Genomic DNA, 22,283 nt, shown 5'->3' with positions numbered 1-22,283 from the left:
CTACCTTTCCGTTTTTGATGTCTAAGTAATTGTGGTTCTGTAGATTCAAGCTTATTCCTCTGGTATAGGCCTATAATGCCTAGGTCTACTAGTGGCCGACACTGTTTTGAATATTTTACTTAACTTTGAAGGTTTGATTCGACTTATCGCTTGCTTCATAGGTTTCTGTGTGGCTCTGAGGAAAACCCTAGAATTATGTGTTCTATTTATTAGCATCATTTGCTTAGATATGCCTTAACGGGTAATGACCACCAAATTTACAGGTTTATTCTAATTAAAGAGTGTCAAGTCAAGGCATTACTGACTAGGGAAAAAGCTCCTCACGATTTTACCATAAGATGCATCTCTCCTTTATTTGTTAATTTCTCGCAAGTAATTGTGTCTGGGCGGAGTTAAGTAAAATAACTCAGGGCCTATATATAAAAGGTCCCGGACGTAAATTTGTAATCAAAAGTGGAATTGCGGTTGAAGAGTTAAAATGTAAGTAGCTTTGGTTTGTTATATAACTCCTGTTTCTGAAACAAAGTATTTTGCAACAAAAGTAATTTATACGAATCTGTTTGTTAGTTTGAATGGTAAAAAAGACACTTTTAACAGCATTTTAGACCATTAATGCTATCTGCCTTAATCTAAGGGTATATAGGTACACCAACTTATGCATAGACTCAGAATTATGTTACCTCCATAATTTGAGCAAAATTAAAAATAAAATATACCTTACTTTACACAGACTGTTAATGGATTTCAGTCTTCTTGTTATTAAATACTAAAAAACAAGTTTTCTTTAATTGAAAGTAAGGAACAACATTCAAACTCGAAACAAAACAAAAATTCAGTATATGGAGGGTTTCCCCCTTCTCAATACCTTGCTATTTACGTTAAAGCTTTTAGCACTATTGAAAAAGCTTCCTATTCTAATTAAACGGCCCTTGCTTTTCAGTTGCCGCTTTTTAAAAATTGGGACAAAAAATCAAACTTTAGCTTAAGGAGAAAGGTATTGAGGAGGGGAAACTCTTCATACACGGAATAATTTCTATTCTTTTTGAATTTTTAATGTTGCTCCTTACTTTCAATTAAAAAAAAAAATCCTTTTTTGTTTAATCCCTGATCTTTTTCAAATTATGCCGTAAAATCTGTTTCAATTTCCATGAAATAGCCCTCTCTCAAGGGAAACTCCTTCGTGGAGATTCCATCCCAAATAAAGTAAAAATTCCCTCAGAACAGTTCCACCCTCGCTGAAAATCCCCCCTTAAACTTTCTTGCGGACGATTAAACCTGAAAAATTCTCTGTAGGATACTTTCATTTGAAAAAGACTCTAATTTCTAATCGGTTTCTTGATCGCTCTGCAAATGCCCCCTTCCGTAGAAATTTTGTTCGGAAATCATAACACGCGGAAAATAGCCCCTGAATAATTCCTCAAGAAAATCTCCACATACAAAATTGAGCTAGCAAGGAGAGTGTAAGACAATTAAAAAGAATTTCGTATAGGAGTTTTATCAAATCTCCCAGAATTAAATCTCCGCTGGAAAATCTGTCCCCCGGATATTTCCCTCCCAAAGTAAAATTCTCCCTATGGAAACTCACCTCAAGCACAAAATCTCCCCCTCCCTTGAAAAATGCTTGTATACAACCAAATAATAAATACTACACATAAACAATGGGCAAATTACGTAACTTAAAGGATTCTCCGGGCGGGCTGTGGGGGATCGTTTTACCCCTAAAGACATAGTTATTGGATCTTCCACCTATACTGGAAATAGTGGCTATATCTAAATTTTAATCAGATAATTTTTGGGGGGAAAGGGGCGTGGGAGGGGGACAAGTTTCCCTCTAATATATTTCTTTATTTTTTTAAGGGCACTAAAACTTTTTATTTCCTGTCGAACGAACACTCTCCCGATCTTCTAGAATTTTTGTTTGGGGTAGATTTTCGGTGGGGGGGATGCTTCACAAAAAAAACTTTATAACGCACCATCAAAATGTTTTTTATGCACTTTTGTTGCGTTTCTACAAGTCGATCAAACATTTTTGAGGGGCTAAGACCCCTAGCCCCTTCCCTCAATCCGTCGTTGCTTGGTGCCCTTTGGATAATTAAATAGAATTAAGGACAAAAAAACAACCCAAATTTTCATAAGCTATACGACTATGATGTTACGGTTTATGTAAAGTGTAATAAACAATAAGCATGATAAGATAGAGATATTATCTGCAAAAGTTGTTTCTCATAAATGCTTTATTAGAATATCATAATCAATATATGGTGAGGTATAAATAAAAAGGTTTTAAATTGTAAACCTTAGACTTACGCCATCAAAAGGTAGTTAATTCAGTTACAATATAATTCCAATATTACTTGCACAGAAGAAAGTATAAAAGGAGATCCTCTGCATATAAGAGAGGATATAAGTATAAGAAGTGGATCCCTGCTTAGTTTTACCTGCAAGATCCGTAGAAAAAATCGGGAATAAAGAATTTTACACTTAAAAGGCAAACTTTATTTTCCTTAATGGAATACAAATTACACTAAAAAGCTGTAATCTAGTAAGTTGATTACCAGAGATAACATTATACTTTTGGCAGCTAAGTTCAATTATATCTAATTGATAGCATCATTCTGCCTTTTAAAAATTGGACGGGACACAATGTTTCTGCTGCATTGCATTATAAAACCATTTATCTTGTCTTTTACATGTATATTTTCTAAAAGGTAGCTTAAACACCAATTCTAGTAAATAAAGGAAAGATTATGCCACGAAACTGTTAATTCTTTATTTAATACATTGCCAAAAAATCTCGTTTTCCTTTTCCTTGATTTACTACTATTTTCCTAAATGTGCAAGGCTTTCAAAATCCCTGGGGTAAGAAAATGGTGTAAAACATGATTTCAAGAGGCTGTCCCCCCCTCCCCGTTATTATTATAGCACTATGTTAACTATTATAGCACTTTGGAGTGTATTTGTTGCGTGATGCGTAACACATGTTAAAATTACTTTGAAGGTCGTTCTTTTCTTGTCTGGCAGTGTATTTTCAAACAGCTCGTGGTAACGAACTGTAGTAAGGAGCGACCCAGCTCAATAGTAACCGAAACTCTAACAAATAGAATTTTGATACTAGCAGTTACATCAAATGAATTGAATTTTTTTGCTGATTTTAAATATGTAAGTTTCATCAAGTTTAATCTTACCCATCAAAAGTTACGAGCCTGAGAAAATTTGAGAAACAGTCAAACTTTAGCGTAAAGAGTGGGACGTTGACGAAGGGATAAACCCTTTCATATACGGAATAATTTCTGTTCGTCTTAAGTTTTAATGTCGCTCCTTACTTGCAGTTAAAAATAATTGTTTTTTATTTATTTAATCGCTTCTAGAATAGAGACTCTCACTTTACAGAACTGAAAACCTGGATGGAAAGCTAAAATATGGCAATGCCAAGGCATGTCAATTTGAAATAGGTATGCCAAGGTATGTCAATTTGATTTAGGTATGTCAGCTGAAACTTACTCTACTTGAAATTTTAAGTCTAGCTTTTGAACTGTGGTGTCTGAATCACCGCTGCGGAGCCACCCAAGCCGGTTAAAAACTCTTTAAAGCCTTTGGGTCGATCCAATTTGGATATTTATTTTACTGATTCAAATGTTTGTCCGTTAAAGTAGTTACTACATCAAAGAGTTAATTGGGGATTATTTAGGCATTATTTAACTATTTGCAATATCAATTTCAAAGATTGTTTTTTTTAATCAGTTTTTCATTTACGCTGTCAATTTTTGTTTATGTTTAAAGCCAAATTCTGCAGACATTTGTTTTAAAACTAAAACAAAATTTCTGCCGTCCTAGATTTTAGATATTACAATTTTTTACCACCATTTTAAAAAGATAAAAACGAAAGTCCTTGCCCTCTCCTTTACATTTTCAAGAACCCCCTCCCCTAATGTAAGTTTCAAATATATCATTTTCAAATACTGTCGTAATTTCCAAGATTCCACTGTACTTTAACTAGACATCTTCAAAAATGTCAGCAAATGTTGCATTTCGTGTATCGCATGCATTGCCAGAAGCTCTAGCAGTCTTCAGTAAACAATATTCTACGAAGAATTTTTGCTTTTTTAGAATGCTCTTTATGACTTTTACACTCGATCTGTTTGTGTTACTGTCTTTGCAGAAGAAACACAAGGTAGCACAGAATTTGGAAATAGAAAAACAGATCTTCTTCGTATCCACATCACAAAATAATTGTAACCCTCCTGAGGGTAACAACATCCGAAGCTTGTTTTGACGGTAGATTCAAGCGAATTTTCAATGCTAGATTTTCTTTTTAAGTCGGGTTTTAAGCTGAAAATGTAAAGAAATATATTGGGTCAGAAAGAAAATTTCAATTTCTTTACCTAAGAGCTCTGAAGATGTTGAAAATTCCCGTTTTTATTGATATAAAAGTAGGTTTTCCCTATACTGATATTTGCTTTCTCTAAAAGTTATACGGTACTTTTTCGAAATGCATTGTCAAGATGCAGGTGACTCACCCAGCATTTCCATAATATGAAATATTTGTGTTAAACTTATAAGAATACATTCATAAAGTTTCATCAAAGCTTTTCATGTTCTTAAATTATTTTTGTATCGGAGCCTCGTAGGATTCTGCGTGTTCTCCAATCATTTTTTTTCCTTTTTAAATGTTATTCCATATTTTTGCTGCACATTTCTTCTTTTAAACTCGAATCTTCTCATGCTTTCTTTCCACTATGCGGCAGTGTTTATTAAATCTCTTTAACATCTCTTTTTACCACTGTCCTGTCTTTCACAGTTACTTTTTAGTTCGTGTTGTACCGCTTTGAAAATTTTGTGCAATTGGAAAATTTAAATCCTAAAAAAGGATTCCTCAAATCGTTCATGGTAAAGGAAAGTAATTAACAAGTGGTCTTCGTCAAATTAAACTGAAATCCATATTTTGATAGCAACCTAGGTAAATTTTATTGATTATTAAATTGCCAATCACTATTTACTAGTAAGACAAAGTTTAATTAATTCTAGAAAAAGAAAGAAACACCCGAAAAAAGGTTTGATCCTGATGAAATTTACATGATCAAATTCAGTATTTATAAGGACTGTACGGTGCAATTTGTAAAAACATGGATTTTCTTAATTTTCCGGCGAAGCAGGGTCACAGATGCTTGTCTTTTCTCTCTTTTTTTCCCGCGAATGGTTGGTGCTCATAGAATATCGAGGGAATCCAAATTCCTAGTGTCTTTTTAATTTTCAATAGAGTGGAAGACACTAAAATTAAGCATATTTCTGCCATGTGGAGCTGGAAACAGCAACATTGTCGTGAATACGGTCAAAGTGGTGTTGAGTAAAAGTTCTCATTTAGTCAATCTATTTAGATGTATCGAGAAACTATTTGTATTATTTAAAGTATTCAGAAACCGCACCCACCCCACCCCCCTGTTGTGTGACATTTGTCCCTGAAAATGTATGCTGTCTAACCAAAATAAACCGCTATTATAAATCATTCATAAAGTATTACTAAACATTTTCTGACAAGTATTACTAAACATTTTCTGACATTATATACTCTCGTATCCGGTATTGAAGGGAGGGCTGGAGAGCATAACTATGGCGGAGCTAATACCGTAAAAGGTGAATTCACAGGAACAATTTGTTAAAATGTCAATGAATATGAGGGTTTCTTCATGTAGATCTGGACGGATAGCCATAGCCCGCAACCCATATTGATTTGGAGGAACATATTTGGACTGGGCTTGCAGATGAAAAACAACATATGATAAACAAAAGATTAAACAATATGATTAAATATCCTAGAAAACGAGTGTAATATCAGCCATAGGAGAAAAAAGAGGCAAAAAGTACAAAAGTAAATAATTCGGCAAGGACCTCTGGCAAGTCGTTTTTAGTGCTCAAAAAAAGGAGAAGAAACTAGCCTTTTGAAGTAAGCTCAAACACAGCAATAGAAAAACTTAATCAAACAAACCAAAAAACCAAGCCAGAACAAATGAAAGACCATTCGTCAATTACAAGTGGGCAAGAAATCTCTGCTTAGTGATTGACTTAGCTTGCCCACTGACCCAAATTTTATTAAAAGTGCGGTAGGATGATCTTAATTTAAACTGAGGAATATTTTAATTTTAATATTTTATTATTAAGCTATTGTAAATTGGTTTTATGGGAATATCTCCAGTATCTCTGTTTAAAGCAAGATTTCTATTTATGTGTTTGTTTGTTTTGTTTTTTTAATTGACCCCTAAAAATCGTGGTATGCATTTGCTGTGGATATTAAAGTTGCCTCATCAAAAAGAACTAAACATCCTGGATTATCAGAAATGTTTAGGTTCAAAACAGAATCATTATCATTATTGTATTTTTACATCTCAGAAATTTATTTATTGAAATTTGGAGTTCGTGTAGTCGTTTCACAAGAACACGAGACTCTCGAGACACCACTAGCCAGCATATAGAGAGTTTAACCTTTCCAGAGTTGGAGAAACGTTCAACCTTCTGTTCATTTTTGAAAGAAACAGAGAAATTAAATTTCTTTAAAATTTTTCCAAGGTTATGGCTGAGTCTTGAGAATTATGGTAAAGTGGTAAAGGTTTTGCTTTCAATTGTCATAATAACGGAAGAAAGGGGATGGGCTTATTATTTTCTTGTTTTACCTTTTTTAATCTTCTATCTGTGATATTCTCAATAGGTTGAACAGGATAACCATTACGGAATAAAATATCTTTAGCATAATTTGATTACGACACGAGGCAGCATGATTGTTTGAACAGATTTTTAGAATTCACTCGACTAAAGAGATTACCACACATCTTTTCAAAGAAGGAGGGTGGTTTGGTAAAATTCAGAAATGTAGTTTTTTTCGGAGAAAGTAGAGAGCAAAGCCAAAATTTAAAACGAAAGGAAATTATCGAGTATTTTATCTTGATGCTTCAAGAATTAATGCTCTTACTCGAGGGTAATGGAATATAACGTTTATATTTGCTTCATAATGTTTCTAAAATGAAAGAGCTAATTTATTTGCATTTGATTAAAATAAATACAGTTCTCAGATCAAATGCTTTGAAAGGCAATCGGTATATAACCACCATAGATTATGAACTGGATGTGCTTGTTTAATTCCAAAATTTTACAGAAAACCATTAGTTAAATCTCTGGAGGAATTGATTAGGCAGCACTTCTCCAGTATATAGTATATTTTTTCTTAATTAATGTTTTAGGGTTGCACTTTTTCATTTGAAAGTAAAAGCTATATTTTCTGTATTTGTGCAAGACTTGATATATATTGAGAATAACCTCACAACAAAGCTATAGCAAAATGGGCAAATCTTGTCAAAAACGAAAACAAAATTAGACACGTGCACCAAAATAATCCGCAAAATACCTTCAGAGACTGGCAGAATGATATTTACACTGAAAAAGTAGTTTACGAAGAGAATACCTAAAAACAATAATGCTCATAAGAAACTAAACATTAAAAAAAAACATGTTTTTTCCAAGAAAATTAAAGAGCAACATTAAAATTCAACATAAACTGAAATTATCTCGTATATGAGGATGGCTTCGACCCTAACGCCCCACTCTTTACGCAAAAGTTTGACCATTACTTAATTGAAAACATTTTAGAGTACAAATAACGTAGCCATTGGTGACTGTAAGTGTCTCAGTCACCAATTGCGTTTCAAAATATTTAAACTAAAATTTTCATTGTCTTAAGCATGCAAGTAAGTAGACTCTGATGTAATATGAAGAACATTTGTCGAATTACTCTTCTATTAGGGCATTCGTTCTTCGTGCGCTGGGTTGAAAAAACTCAAAATTTCGCGTTAGCAGTGACAGGTTGAGGAGACGGCAGTCCTCCCTGTATACTGAATAATTTCTGTTCGCTTTTCAGAAAACATGTTTTTCATTTAATTACTGTTCAACATAATATTAAATAAAAAAAACGAGTATTTTTAACTGAAAGTAAGGAGCGACATTGAAACTTAAAACGCACAGAAATTACTTCGTATATGAAAGAGGCTGCTTCCTCATCAACGCCCCGCTCTTTACGCTAAAGTTTGACTCTTTCTCTCAATTCTTCTTTCTAAAACAGTAAAAAACTTTAGCGTAAAGAGCGGGGCGTTGATGAGGAAGCAGCCTCTTTCATATACGAAGTAATTTCTGTGCGTTTTAAGTTTTAATGTCGCTCCTTACTTTCAGTTAAAAAAACTCGTTTTTTTTATTTAATTTCTGAACGTTTTTGAATCAATGCATGTTTTGATTTTGGCTCTCCGTAGAGGAATAATCAAAACGAAATTTGCATATTTTTTTTGGGGGGGCTAAATGGCTTTCTCATAATGTTGATCGAATGATTTTGAGAAAAAAAGAGGGGGGCGAAGCCTAGTTGCCCTCCGATTTTTTGGTTAATTAAAAAGGCAACTAGAACTTTTAATTTTTTACGAATCTTTTTATTGGTAAAAGATTTACGTAACTTATAAATTAGCTTACGTAAAGAACTTTTGTATTCTCATGTTTTTATTACATATATGAGGGGATTCGCCCCATCGTCAGTACCTCGCTCTTTACACTAAAGCTTAAATTTTATCCCAATTCATTAAGAATGACCCCCTGAATCACAAAAGCCGTAGAATAAGTAGTTGAAATTACCGAAAATACTTTAGCGTAAAGAGCGAGGTATTAGAAGGAGGTGAGCCCCTCATATGGGTAATAATTTCTGTTTGTTTTAAGTTTTATTGCTGTTCCTTACTTCCAGCTGAAAAAGCTTTTTCACTTTTATTTTTTAATTGTTTTTTTTTTTTAAATAATGCTAGTAAATCCTGCTCTCCCTTCATGGAAATTTTCTTCTCCCATTACAAATTCTCGAAGGAAAGTTCCCCCAGCATATCCCCCTCTTCTCAACCCCTCCCCCAAACCAAAAAAATCCTCCTGAAAACGCCTGTATACTTCCCAATAACCATTACTATATGTAAGCACAGGTCAAAGTTTGTAACTTGTTGCCCCTCCCACGGGGACTGTGGGGGAGTAAGTCGTCCCCAAAGACATAGTTATAAGGTTTTTCGACTACGTTGAATAAAATGGCTATCTCAGAATTTTGATCCGTTGACTTTGGGAAAATAATTAGCGTGGGAGGGGGCCTAGGTGCCCTCCATTTTTTTTGGTCACTTAAAAAGGGCACTAGAACTTTTCATTTCCGTTAGAATGAGCCCTCTTGCAACATTCTAGGACAACTGGGTCGATACGATCACCCCTGGGAAAAAAAAAAAAAAAAAAAAAAAAAAAAAACAAATAAACACGCATCCGTGATCTGCCTTCTGGCAAAAAATGCAAAATTCCACATTTTTGTAGATAGGAGCTCGAAACTTCTACAAGAGGGTTCTCTGATACGCTGAATCTGATGGCGTGATTTTCGTTAAGATTCTATGACTTTTAGGGGGCGTTTCCCCCTATTTTTTAAAATAACGCAAATTTTCTCAGGCTCGTAACTTTTGATGGGTAGGACTAAACTTGATGAAACTTATATATTTAAAACCAGCATTGAAATGCGATTCTTTTGATATAGCTATTGGTATCAAAATTCCATTTTTTAGAGTTTTGGTTACTATTGAGCCGGGTCGCTCCTTACTACAGTTCGTTACCACGAACTGTTTGATAAGATTTTTTGTATTGAAAATTTGAGTGAAGCTCCATCCCCAAATGCCCCAGGCCTTTATACTAAAGTTTAACAGGCTATAAAAATAGAATTGCCCCTAAAAAGCATGTTTCATTCAATTTTATAAGATCTCCCTGAATTGCCAAAATTTTCTTTCAGGGACTGATGTTAATAATTTTAGAAAAGTATTCATTAGAAAATTGTTGTTCCAGGGAAATGCGCCCCTTTTTTTCAAGCTTTGTGCAGGCAAGCATATGATGTGGTTTCTATAGAAAAGCCAGCCACCGAACTATAGAAGCAAGCAAAGCAATAATAAATAATGAATGAATGAACATGTTATCAACAAAAAATAGATTTACATAATAACTGGCAACCATTCCCTTTAATTTTCAAAGTGCTCCGTACTTATCTTTAGGAGTCTCATGAGCAGCCTATTAGTAACATACTTTACACTATCAATAATCCTGGAAAAATAGGGAAGCTGATCTCCCCCTTTTGAATCCAAATTTAAAGCTTAATCCAAGCATACTATTCCAAATGAGGAGATGCAGGAGGTTAAACCCCCTTCTTATATGGATTGGAAGGACCTCTTATGGAAAGCTGAAAAATTTGGCCGTAACAATTTACTTTGCGAAAGTTTAGCAGTCAGGTACTCAGGGTACTAGGGGCACGGGCCTCTAAATTCTATGTCTTCATAAATTTTGGGCACCTACTTAGCTTGGGCTGCCAATCCCCTCCCCCTCGGCACACAAAAGGCCCACTGACATTTGAATCTACTGAACAACTATATAACTGATAGTAGTGCTTTATATACATTTTTATATAATGGCCCTTCGTTTTGTTTTAAACTATGCAAGAGTTCAGGGCCAAATATGACTATGCGGCAATATTACTTTTGAAACTGGAAGGATATTTACATATCCTTTCTATAGTTCAAAGCCGATGGATTCTCTCAGAATTTTCACGTGATAACATTTTGGCCCAGTTCTGTCCGAAATTTAGGTTTTGGGCCACAAATGGCAGAAATCAGTACTTTGTAGTAGTAATGTCTAAGACTTGTAAGGTATATATGTGTAGGCAATATCAGAATTTTACACACGACAATATTATGGCCTTGTTCGGGCCAGGATATTTTATTTGCAGCGCAAACGACGGACATTAGTGCTTATTTGGAAATGTAAAGTACTGAATTCCCTCCGAATGAGCCCTCTCCCGATCGTCTATGATGACTACTTCTTTATCATCACCCATGGTGAAAGAAACAAACCAACAAACAACCATGCAATCCATATCGAATTTATTAGAAAAGTACAAAATTTCGTTTATTACGCGTTGAACTTGTCGGTAAATTTGATTTTCGTAGACTTTTGTACATTTGAAATCATCCCAAAAAGGAGATCTCTTGTTATATTTACAGTTATTAATTTTTTTTTCTTCGAGTTTCAGTTTTCTTAAAAACATGTTGATCTTTATTCACATTTTTTACCACGAACTGTTTGAAAGCCAGAATGGGACTGGGGCAAGGAGCCCAAGAACAAAAGTTCTAGAAGGCTGTTTTTCTCACTTAGTAAATATCAAAAATGACACAGAGTAATTATTGGTCCGACTTCAAGTCATTGTAAAAACTCTAATGAGCGCCAGATACATGCAAAAGTGGTCAAAATTTTCTATCCCGCCCTCAATCCTCCCCCTTTGTAGTTTTAAATAGCAAAAGTGTTGTTGCCCATAAAAAGTCAAATTAGGACAGCTTTGTTCAGTTCGAATATTCAAAATTGGTATTTAAATGTAGCCTACTCTTCTCTCTCTCTCTCTCTCTCTCTCTCTCTCTCTCTCTCTCTCTCTCTCTCTCTCTCTTTCTCATGCCTCTCCCCACCTCCCACGTGTGCCCTCATTTAATAGTTGAGTGAATTTCACAGTTGAGTAATTATTACCCTTTTCAGGTTACGTTCTGCCTATGTTTTCTTTCCACTTTTATTGCTTGTCATAACCGAAGGGTATTTCCCAGTGAAGCAGCCGCGATTCCTACTACATAAACTGTTCAACTTTGGAATAGGGCATGTACAGGTTCCTGTGCCTGTAGGTGAATTAAAGAGATACACGAAAATTCTTCTCTCCTCTCTGACTGCATATACTACTACAACAGTGCATCCTACCTGTTTTCAGCTTTTGTCATCCTCGCTGCCAGTTTGCCACAGAAAGAAGAGACAATATTTCTGGGATGACATCCCACAAGCGAGAAATTCTCCATTTATGGCAGAGCCAGCAGAGCTCCACGCCATGCCTCAACCATATGCAGTTCAATATTTCAGGTTTGTACCAAATATTATCAAATGTTAAAGCCCCATTTTATTTGGTGTAGAGGTTATCAGCAAGAAACTACCATTAAAGAATAAATGAAACACAAAACCAACAAAAATTAATAAATAATCACATAAAACATGAAAATGACGGATACTGATAAAGATGAATTAACAAATCCTAAAACCAGTAAAAATTCAAATGAATAATCAAGTCAAAGTTAAAACGGACAGAATTACTACAAACAAGACTTTGGCTACTGCCCCCCCTCGATCCTTAAGCCTTCTAAAGGCTATTATATTACTTTTGCTTTATTGAAAACGCAATTTCTTAAGCTTTTTTTATAATTATCAAATTGAAAACTAAATATATCCTTTTCAATAAAATGTTGGATTGTCGAGAATCCCATAAGTTAACGTTATCATATATTAAATGTTTAGTTTACTCAATTCTTGGCCATTCCAATTCAATATTTCTTGAACAAGTTTGATCATTGTGGTGATTTTTATTTACTTTATATTTTCCGCTGGTGTTTTGAAAAACTAAACTACTCCATCCAAAACAGATAGGTTTTCAAAAAACCTCAAATGATGGGATAGACTTTAGATGGTTTACGGATGGAGGGGGATTATCCCCAAATACGCCAACAAAAAAGATCATTTTGTTTGAACAGAGAAACTCAGATAGGTATAGAGCTGAATGATGGCAAAAAGTTGATAACATTTTGAATAAAGCTCTATAATCATATCTATCTCTATTCCTAACAGTTATCGAGTTACCAACCTCAAACTTTCCCTTGGAATCAGAAATGAGAAAAGACCAAAACAAAAATCGTAAACAATCGTAAATTACTGGAAACACTGATGCACAACCGCCTAAATAGTGTAAAAGAGGGGATAGAAAGCGATTTCCATACCATGCAAAGTGAAGGGGGTGAATACCAGAAAAAAAGTACTTGCGCTTATCTATTTGAATAAACACCAGTCCGAAAAATGTTTCAAAAATGCAACTGCAAACTAAGAAATCTTTACTTATCCCGATAACATAAAGGTTATCTGCATATGCTACATACGAAGCATTACATAACCCAGAGAAATAAGTTGGAGGTACATTATTAAATGCTCAGAGAAATGCATGATTAAAAAAGAATAAGGTATTCAATTAACAGATGCAGCGGCACCAAATTTCATATAACTTCACCTAACGGTAAAAGGTAAATATGGTTGATTTTCAACCATAGACGTATTAATATACAAAACTGTTTGCCTTAGATGTATGTTTAACATAGTATATATATATGTTCTCAATCAACTTGGTGTATTCTTTGTCTTCGATTTTCATAAACAAATCAAATCTGATGACAAGGTATTTAAAAAGAAAACGAGAAATATTGTAAAAGAATCTAGGCTATAACTATTTTTTATGACTTTTCTTCTCTGGTACAAAACCCCCTGAGCAAGGTGCAATTGTTTGCATTTGGTGCAAGGAGATGCATTTGTTTAAAGTACCCTATTACAAATGCGTATGTGGAAAAAAGTTTACTTGCAATTCAATACAAAGCCCCAAAGTGTCCCCTTTAGGTACAGAAAATGTTAATGTAATAGATTTAAACAGATGTACATAGTCATCAATAAAATTCGTAATTTGGCTAATTTGAGTCACTTCGTTTTTCTTGACTCCAAGAAAGTCTGCATTTCCAAACTGAAAAGTAATCATTTTCAAATAATTAAAATTCTAATTCTTTACCAGGTTTTGTAATAACTCTGAACCTTATAAAGGTCTAGATTCCACCATCCTTTCCCAAATAGCTTTCTTGAACAAGTATTAATTTCATAAATTAACTCTTACATCTACTAAAGAACAATCGAACAAACTATCCTTGTGTCACAGTTCTAATAGTATTCTATGCATTAAATGTGCACAGGCAAATTTTCACCTAATGTTTCTCGTAGAATTCTCATCAATATATGCTTGTTAATTACACTAAATTACCAATGCTTCTGTGAGAAAAAAATTACTTACGACTTATCATTAAAAAGTATTATCTCATCCAGGAATAAGAAAACATCAATTAGCTAGATTTAAAAAACTTTTTTCTAAAAATGTATATGTCTATCCTTTAAATTTGTAATTTTTCTTATTTAAATCAGTTCTCTTTTTTTTTACTTATTCATCACACATTCCTATTATTTTCAACATCAAATATTTTTCTCTCTCTTATAATCTACACATTTCTGTATCATTAGCACATTTTTAAATCTTTTGCGATATTAATAATTTAAGGCTGTCAAGAAACCACTCTCAATTTTATAAATGAATTAAATATTTCAGACATTTGATTTAAAAATAACTTTATAGGCCCGTTGAACTTTTCACAAATCAGCCAGCTTACAATCAGTACGGTGCACTAGGATACCGAGATTACGAAGAGAGTGAACCAATTCAACCTAGTATCAAGGCTCCTGCACCGGCAGAGGGAAGATTCCTCCTACAAAGAACAATCGTTTCAACTCATATAACTACCGTAAGTATATATTAATTAAGAAAATTAGTTGTGAAATAAATAGATTTGCTACAAAAAAAGGCAATCGATAGGAGCCGAACCCAGAACCTCCTTCAAACCCGGGACAATTTATTGCCAACTGGGCTAAAATGGCCCAACAATATGTTCGTCATGGCAAGCTTTTGTTTTTTAAATGGCTTTTCACTAAAAGTAGTAATTGAGTTTAATTTAACGTCCAAGAAATTTCAGTGATAAAGATAAAAAATATGCGTAAAATTATCACAGAGAAATTTATTTGTAACAAATCTATTTATTATCGAAAATGTCAAGGATCAACGGAATACCTAACAGATTAAGCAAATGAGTATTAAGCGATAAATAGCCGAATAGAATACAAATTTTGCAGAGTTCAGCTTCCTTTGTGTCATCTACAAAGCAAACCTGCCGTCGGACTGTTTTGCTGCAAACTTGATTCTCCTTCACATGCTAATACAGCCGTTAGTTCAGGCAACGATGCCATCTAGAATCAAACGCTTTTTCTGCAACGCATTTGTGTGTACTAGTCGTTTTTGATAATTGCCCTTAGGTTCGGTGAAAAAGCTAAACAACCAGCAACATTTTCTCTTTCTAAAGGGAAACCTGAAGTTTCATCTATGCATCTTTTTACCACACCATGATTTCTTGATAGTCAGCAAGTAGTCAAATATTTTGTTATAACTTAAACCTGGGTGGAAATTCAAGAAGGCTCTCTAACTTCATAAAAATGAGAATCTTGTTGAGATAAATTACACTTACGTTGCTCATATTTAAAGTCTATTTTTTTATAAAAAAAAACTATTGGTCTGAAACATCAAGCCTAATAAGCTAAGAGCGAGGCATATGCATCCGTAAAGAAAATCTGTCATGATCAATGTATTTATGTATCAAGGACATTTTTAACCTCTGGGCCCACCTTAGGTCTACTCATACGTAAAATCTACGATTTTCTAAGATAATTCTTTCATAGTTTCAAAATCACGAGGTCTTCGGGACAGTACTACATTTTTGTCAGTTTCGCCACGTTGAGCAGTGAAAATAGATAAGCCTAACATATTAGAGATTCTTTCCCATTATTGATATGTCTTTTTTTCTTTGGAGAGTTATTATATATTTTTAGGTTATTTTCTTGGTTGATATTTTCACTGTCAAAGAAAGTCCCCCCTGTCTTACTAAAATTATGCTTCAGTAGCTATTTTCTTAACGTTTATTTACTTTAACAGACAGCCCTTCTATTATCGGTTGTTATTAAAGTTATTAACCCTATATTTTCAGACTACACAGACTCATACGGCGGGAAGAACAGTGACAAATATTCTCCCATGTATACCCTTGTCAGGGGTCAGCGGGTGTTTGTGCAACCCATCTGTTTACCCTGCAGCTTCCAGTACAGGCTCTGCAGCATAGTGATTCTTTAGACAGTGACAAACAAAACTTTAATTTATTTTATTTATTAATGCTCATACTTTTTAATTTTAGTAAATTTCTTAAAAGCTATTACTATCTGTAGTGTTTTATAGCTTATACGTGTGACTAGGTTAAAGTCTGTGCAAGACAAAAGTAAATGCTTGAACTATGGCTGCTATGAAAATGGATTTTTGTCCATATTTACGTATCTCTTTATGAAAGATATACATAATGACTGCTATGAAGATGGATTTTTTCAAGACCTGTATACACAGAAACGCTCAAAAAAAGTATAATAAGCTGTCGAATAAAACTCTTTTTAAATTCATTTTTTTATTTGTTTTTATCTTTGTTAGTTTAACAATGGAGTTTTTTATTATTTACCCTAGGGACACAGCTGTACACTTTGTCAGTAAACATTTGTAGATATATAGCATAATATTTTATTTCTAAGAGTCTGTGGTTCGCTCTTAAAGCTGTCGGGCCATAAGAAAAAAAAACAGAACATAAACATAACAAAAACAATAAGAAAAAAATAAATTAAAAAAAACGTGCTTATATATGAATCTTAACGAAATTATTTTTAAAGAGATACATCTTTCACGATTTATCAGCCCTTCTTCAACATAATTAGCCAGATTCCTAAATGTCATTTCAACTCGTGATCTTACAGTCCCTTCCACCCACCTTCTATCTGTCAATCCTTAGGAAAAACACTAATTTCTCAGATCCGCCAATTCCTTACAATTCCCCCCAAAAATGAAATATATCTTCATCATCTTCCCCACACATCGGACAAGGGACTGGGTTAGCACTATAACCCCTAAATTTCCTCTCTCTTTCACCAATATCAATCGATCCTCCATTTAAATTCAAAATCCATTTACTTCTTTCCCTTTCAACCCCAAGTTAGAATAAACTTCTTCCACCCACCTGTCCTTCACCATACTATATAGACTCAAAGACGCTGAGGCCTCCTTCCGAGCCTGCCACTGTTGTATTCCTTGCTCCTGCAACCATTCTTTTACCTTATCAACGACTGTATCCGAACTCAATCCCTTATCCTCATTCCAAAAATACGAATATCCTACTTCATTTAAAATTATCTTAATTTCCTGCGGCCACCCTCCACTCTATCCCTCCACTCTAAGCGTTCTCCAAGAGTTTAGATTTCCCCCTCCAACTCCCCCCAATGTCACCGGATCCCATCGGGACTTAGACTAAAAGCTCTGAGACACAATATCCTTCTTAATATCAAATTTCATTAAGATCCGATCAACCGTTTGCAAGTTAAAAATACCTCATTTTTTCTAATTTTTTCGAATTAACCGTCCCCCCACTCTCCCCCAGATGGTCGAATCGTGAAAATGACTATTTAAAATCTAATCTGTTCTAGTCCCTTATATGCCTGCCAAATTTCATCGTCCTAACTTATCTTGAAGTGCCTAAACTAGCAAAACCGGGACAGACAGACCGACAGACAGACCAACCGACAGACAGGCAGGATTTGCAATCGCTATATATTACTTGGTTAATACTAAATGCCATAAAAACTCCTCAAAATAATAGAAACAACAAAGAACAACAAAAAAAATGTTAAGAGCCAATCAACATGAAGTATGTCATTTATTTCATGTCATATGTTAATGCTGAAAACAATGAAAAAAAAAACGAAGTAACAGTATTTATTATTCTCCAAAATCCAATTTAAAGTCCATCCGGACTCTTGGTTGCAGTTGTCATCCGGCGAGAATAACTCTAATGGGTGTTTATGATGGGTGTAAAAACTAAGGTTCCTTGACCTTCAAGCTATAAATCGGAACACACATGCAAGCACGTACTCGGGCTTTTTTGGGTACAGAAAACAACAAAAAATGTCGAAAGAGGGAATGACAAAATGAAAAAAAATTGTGTAATAAATTGATTGAGAGATGCACAGAAATAAAAAACAGGGTTTCTGCGGGAGCCAATCCCCGAGGTGCCTCTGGTTATGTCCCAACAAAAATGTCCAAAGCTAGTCTTCGGTCCACCAGATAGACAGGAATAAGGAAGTGTGTCTTAGTTTTTAGTGATAACAGAAAGGGATAGAAAGCATATGGTAACAGTTGCACGGATTTCTGAATCAAATTTTGCCGTTCCATTGAGCGTTTTTGAGTGTTTAATACAAATTGACATTGCATATTCCTCGTGGGGAGGGGGCAAATTTTTAGTTGAAACTTTTATTGTAGCTTATTCATCCAATTCCATAAAATGGTTTTGGATTTAAGATTGGCTTTTTCCATGCGTGTGAGTTTAAACTGAAATTGGTTAGCATCTGCCTGGTCGAAGGATTAAACTAAGTCAAATTAATCAAATTTATTGTGGCCAGAGCTTGAATCTGACACTTACGCAGGGTGAACATTGCCCCTTACCCCAAAATCTTAATTTGTTAAAATTTCTGGATACTTCTTATTCAAATTACCAAATTCAAAATTTTGTTATCCCCCACCCCCCGAAAAAATCTTCCGCACAGTACTAGTCAAACGGGATAATCCCTAATTGATAATTCAAATTCTAAACGATGTCAGCAAGATTTGTTTTTTCTTTACAATTTTTGTTGCAAAACTTTTATTCTGCTTCTTCTGAAAAGCAATTGCATTGTTTGTAGAAAAATAATATTTTACTAGGATTCAAGCCTACCTGTCGTAAGGCGCTCAACGAGCGACTGTCTTGACGGTAAATGTGCTGCTGTGTCTGCCTTATGCGGCTTTGTAGTGTGATTTAATTGAGAAAAAAACAAGTTTTTCAGCTGAAAGTAAGGGGTAGCATTAAAACACGAAATGAAGAGAAATTATTCCTGAAACTTGTTGTATGTTGATATTTTTTTTTTAATTGAAACTTAATTTATCATGATTTTTTTTCTTCGTTAAACTTGTTGCATGTTGATTTTCTCTTTGTGAAAGATTATGCATGTTGTTCGTGAAACTTGTTGCATGGGGATTATTTCTTTAAGAAGCCTAATGTATCTTGAATTATGTCCTTGAAAATCTTATTACATTTTTATTTCTTCTTCGTAAAATTAGTTGCATGTTGATTTGTCTCTTCCTAAAACTTGTGCATTGATTTTTCTCCTTGTGACGCAAGCTTTGTTCCTGAAAGCTAATTTATTATCATATTTTTTTTGTGAAACTTGTTGCCGGTGGATTATTTCTTTAAGAAGCTTATTGTATCCTGATTCATGTCTTCAAGAAATCTGATATATATTTTTATTTCTTCTTCACAAAATAGGCTACATATTGATTTTCCTCTTCGTGAAAATTGTTGATTGATTTTCCTCCCCGTGAAACCGATTTTGTTCGTGGAGCTTGTTGCGTGCAGATTTTTGTTCGTGAAGCTTAATTTTCCCCCTTGTGAAACAGGTTTTATTCGTCGAACAAATGCCACGAACAAAAAATCAGCATGGACCATGTTTCATGAAGAAAAAACCAACATGCAACAAGTTTCATGATGAAAAATATCATGATAAATTAAGTTTTATGAAAGAATAAAAGAACATGCAACAACTTTCACGAAGAGAAATATAAAGATAAATTAAGTTTAGAACAAAAATCAACACGCAAAAAGTTCCTTGAACAAAACCGGTTACACGGGGAGAAAAATCAATGTACAAGTTTTACTAGGAGAAAAATCAACATGCAACAAGTCTCATGGAGGAGAAATAAAAACATGACAAGTTTCTCAAAGGCATAAATGAAGATATATTAAGTTTTTTGAAGAAATAGTCCACATGCAACAAGTTTCATGAACAAAAATCAGCGTGCATCATGTTTCCCAAAGAAAAACCAAATGCATCATTTTCCACGAAGAAAAAAAAATCGAGATAAAGCAAGTTTCACGAAAGAATAAATCACCACACAAGAAGTTTCACGAAGAAAAACATCAAGATAAATTAAGCTTCACAAACAAAAATCAGCATGCAGCAGGCTCCCCGAGCCAAAACGTAATAAGTTTCACGAAAAAAAGGATCATGATAAATTAACTTCCACGAATGAATAAATCAACATACAAGAACTATCACGAGGAAAAATACCAAGATAAATTAAGCTTCACGAACCAAAATCAGCACACAACAAGTTCCGCGAAAGGAGTCTGTTTCATGAGGAGGAAGATCAAAGTACAAGTCTCACAAAGAGGAAAATCAACAGCAAACAAGTTTCATGAAGAAGAAATTAAAATATAACAAGTTTCTCAAAGACATGAATCAGGATACGTAAAGTTTTGAAGAAATAACCCGAAAGCAGCAGGGTTCACGAACAATAATCAGTTTGCATCATGTTTTCATACGAAAAAGCCAACATGCAACAGGTTCCATTTAGAAAAATATCATGGTAAATTAAGTTTCACTACAGAATAGACAAGTATAAAAACTTTCAGGAAGAAAAATATCAAGATAAATTAAGTTCCACGAACAAAACCAGTTTCGCGTGGAGAAAACTCAATGTTTCAAATAGTTTCCCAAAGAGAAAATCATCATGCAACAAGTTTCACGATGAAAAAAAAATATAAAAAGTTTCTCGATGGTATAACTCAAGATACAAGTTTCTTGAAGGAATGATCTGCGTGTAATAAAGTTTAACGAACAAAAATAAACATGCAATAAGTTTCACGACGAAAATATATCATGATGAATTAATTTTCATGAAAGAATACAACAACATACAACAACTTTCACGAACAAAAATATAAAAATAAATCAAGTTTCAGGAACAGAAATCAGCACGCAACAAGCTCCTTAAACAAAAACGGTTTCCCAACAAGAAAAATCAATGTACAAGTTTCACGAAAAGAAAATCAACATGCAATAAGTCTCATGAAGAAGAAATAAAAATATAACAAGTCTCTTAAAGGCGAAAATCAAGATATATTAAGTTTCTTGAAGAAATAATCCAAACGCAACAAGTTTCACAAACAAAATCAGCATGCATCATGTTTCTGGAAAAAAACATATCGGCATCATTTTCCACGAAGAAAAAAATCCGAATAAAGCAAGTTTAATGAAAGAATAAATTAACATACAAGAAGTTTCATGAAGAAAAATATCAAGACAAATGAAGCTTCACAAAGAAAAATCAGCACGCAACAAGCTCCACGAACATAATCGGTTTCACGGCGAGAAAAATCAATTTACAAGTTTCACGAAGAGAAAAAGCAGCATGCAACAAGTTTTGTGAAAAATAAATATATCAAGATCCTTGAAGACATAAATCAAGATACATTAAGTTTCTTGAAGAAATAATCGACATACAGCGCGTTTAACGAACAAAAATCAACATACATCATGTTTTACCAAGAAAAAACTAAATACAATAAGTTTCACAAAGAAAAGTATCATGATAAATTAAGTTTCACGGAAGAATAAATCGAAATACAAGAAGTTCCACGAGGAAAAAAAATCAGCAAAGATTAAGCTTCACGAACTAAAATCAACACGCAACCTTTTCCTTGAACAAAAACTGGTTCACGAGGAGACAAATTTAAGTACAAGTTTCACGAGGAGAAAAATCAACATGCAACAAGTCTCATGAAGAAGAAATAAAATCATAACAAGTTTCTCGAAGGGATAAATCAAAATGTATTAAGTTTCACCGAGAAATAGTCCACATGCAATAAGTTTCACGAAAAAAATCAGCATGTATCAAATGTTTCCCGAAGGAAAACCAGCAGGCATCATTTTCCATGAAGAAAAATTCCTGACACAATAAGTTTCACGAAATTATAAACCAACATAAGACAAGTTTCACGAAGAAAAATATCAAGTTAAATTAAATTTCAGGAACAAAAATAAGCACGCAACAAGTTTCACGAACAAAACCGGTTTCCCGAGGAAAAAATGAATGTACAAGTTTCACGAAGAGATAAATCAACATTTAACAGATTTCATGAATAAGAAATAAAAATATAGTTTCTATATTCTAAAAAAATTAGATTTCTTGAAGATATAATCCACACGCAACACGTCAACAAAAATCAACATGCATCATGTTTCACACGGAAAAAACAACAAGCAACAAGTTTCGTGAAGAAACATATCACTATATATTAATTTTCAAGAAAAATAAATCAACATACAACAAGTTTCACGAAGCAAAATATCAAAATAAATTATATTTCTAAAATAAACTTGCACGCAACAAGATCCTTGAGCAAAACCGGTTTCACTAGGAGAAAAATCAATGTACATGTTTAACAAGTGACGCCAATTTCTAGAAGTCATCAGAAGACACGCTATTGGGAATTTTGCTATTAGTTGAAATTATCGTTTCTAGTGTAAACGGTTATTTTGTAGGAAAATGTCTGAAAGTGCTCTAGGTGTGATAATGCACAGTGGATGTTGTCATA

General features: G+C 33.9%; 1 protein-coding gene across 2 annotated transcripts; it reads left to right on the top strand.

The window, feature by feature from the left end:
* Nucleotides 1-372: 372 nt before the first annotated feature.
* On the top strand, nucleotides 373-15,995 carry LOC136031853 (uncharacterized). Of its 2 annotated transcripts, none has more exons than XM_065711718.1 (4): nucleotides 373-480; nucleotides 11,602-11,970; nucleotides 14,318-14,483; nucleotides 15,774-15,995. In XM_065711718.1, coding segments are annotated over exons 1-4 (669 nt in total). In that variant the 5' UTR covers nucleotides 373-478; the 3' UTR covers nucleotides 15,906-15,995. The 2 variants fall into 2 exon arrangements, with proteins under 2 accessions (XP_065567790.1, XP_065567789.1); XM_065711717.1 differs by lacking the exon at nucleotides 373-480 and adding an exon at nucleotides 3,440-3,462.
* The last annotated feature ends 6,288 nt before the right edge of the window (nucleotides 15,996-22,283 follow it).

Source organism: Artemia franciscana, chromosome 10 (assembly GCF_032884065.1).
Source record: "Artemia franciscana chromosome 10, ASM3288406v1, whole genome shotgun sequence".
Classification (NCBI taxonomy): domain Eukaryota; kingdom Metazoa; phylum Arthropoda; class Branchiopoda; order Anostraca; family Artemiidae; genus Artemia; species Artemia franciscana.
The sequence above is the reverse complement of the archived record's forward strand: the minus strand, read 5'-3'. Positions and strand labels throughout refer to the sequence as shown.

What these genes read in the sequence shown, in the direction of transcription:
- LOC136031853 (XM_065711717.1), top strand. An exon ending in TATGCAGTTCAATATTTCAG is followed by an intron (nt 11,971 to 14,317) that starts GTTTGTACCAAA and finishes ATAACTTTATAG; the next exon opens with GCCCGTTGAACTTTTCACAA. An exon ending in TTTCAACTCATATAACTACC is followed by an intron (nt 14,484 to 15,773) that starts GTAAGTATATAT and finishes CTATATTTTCAG; the next exon opens with ACTACACAGACTCATACGGC.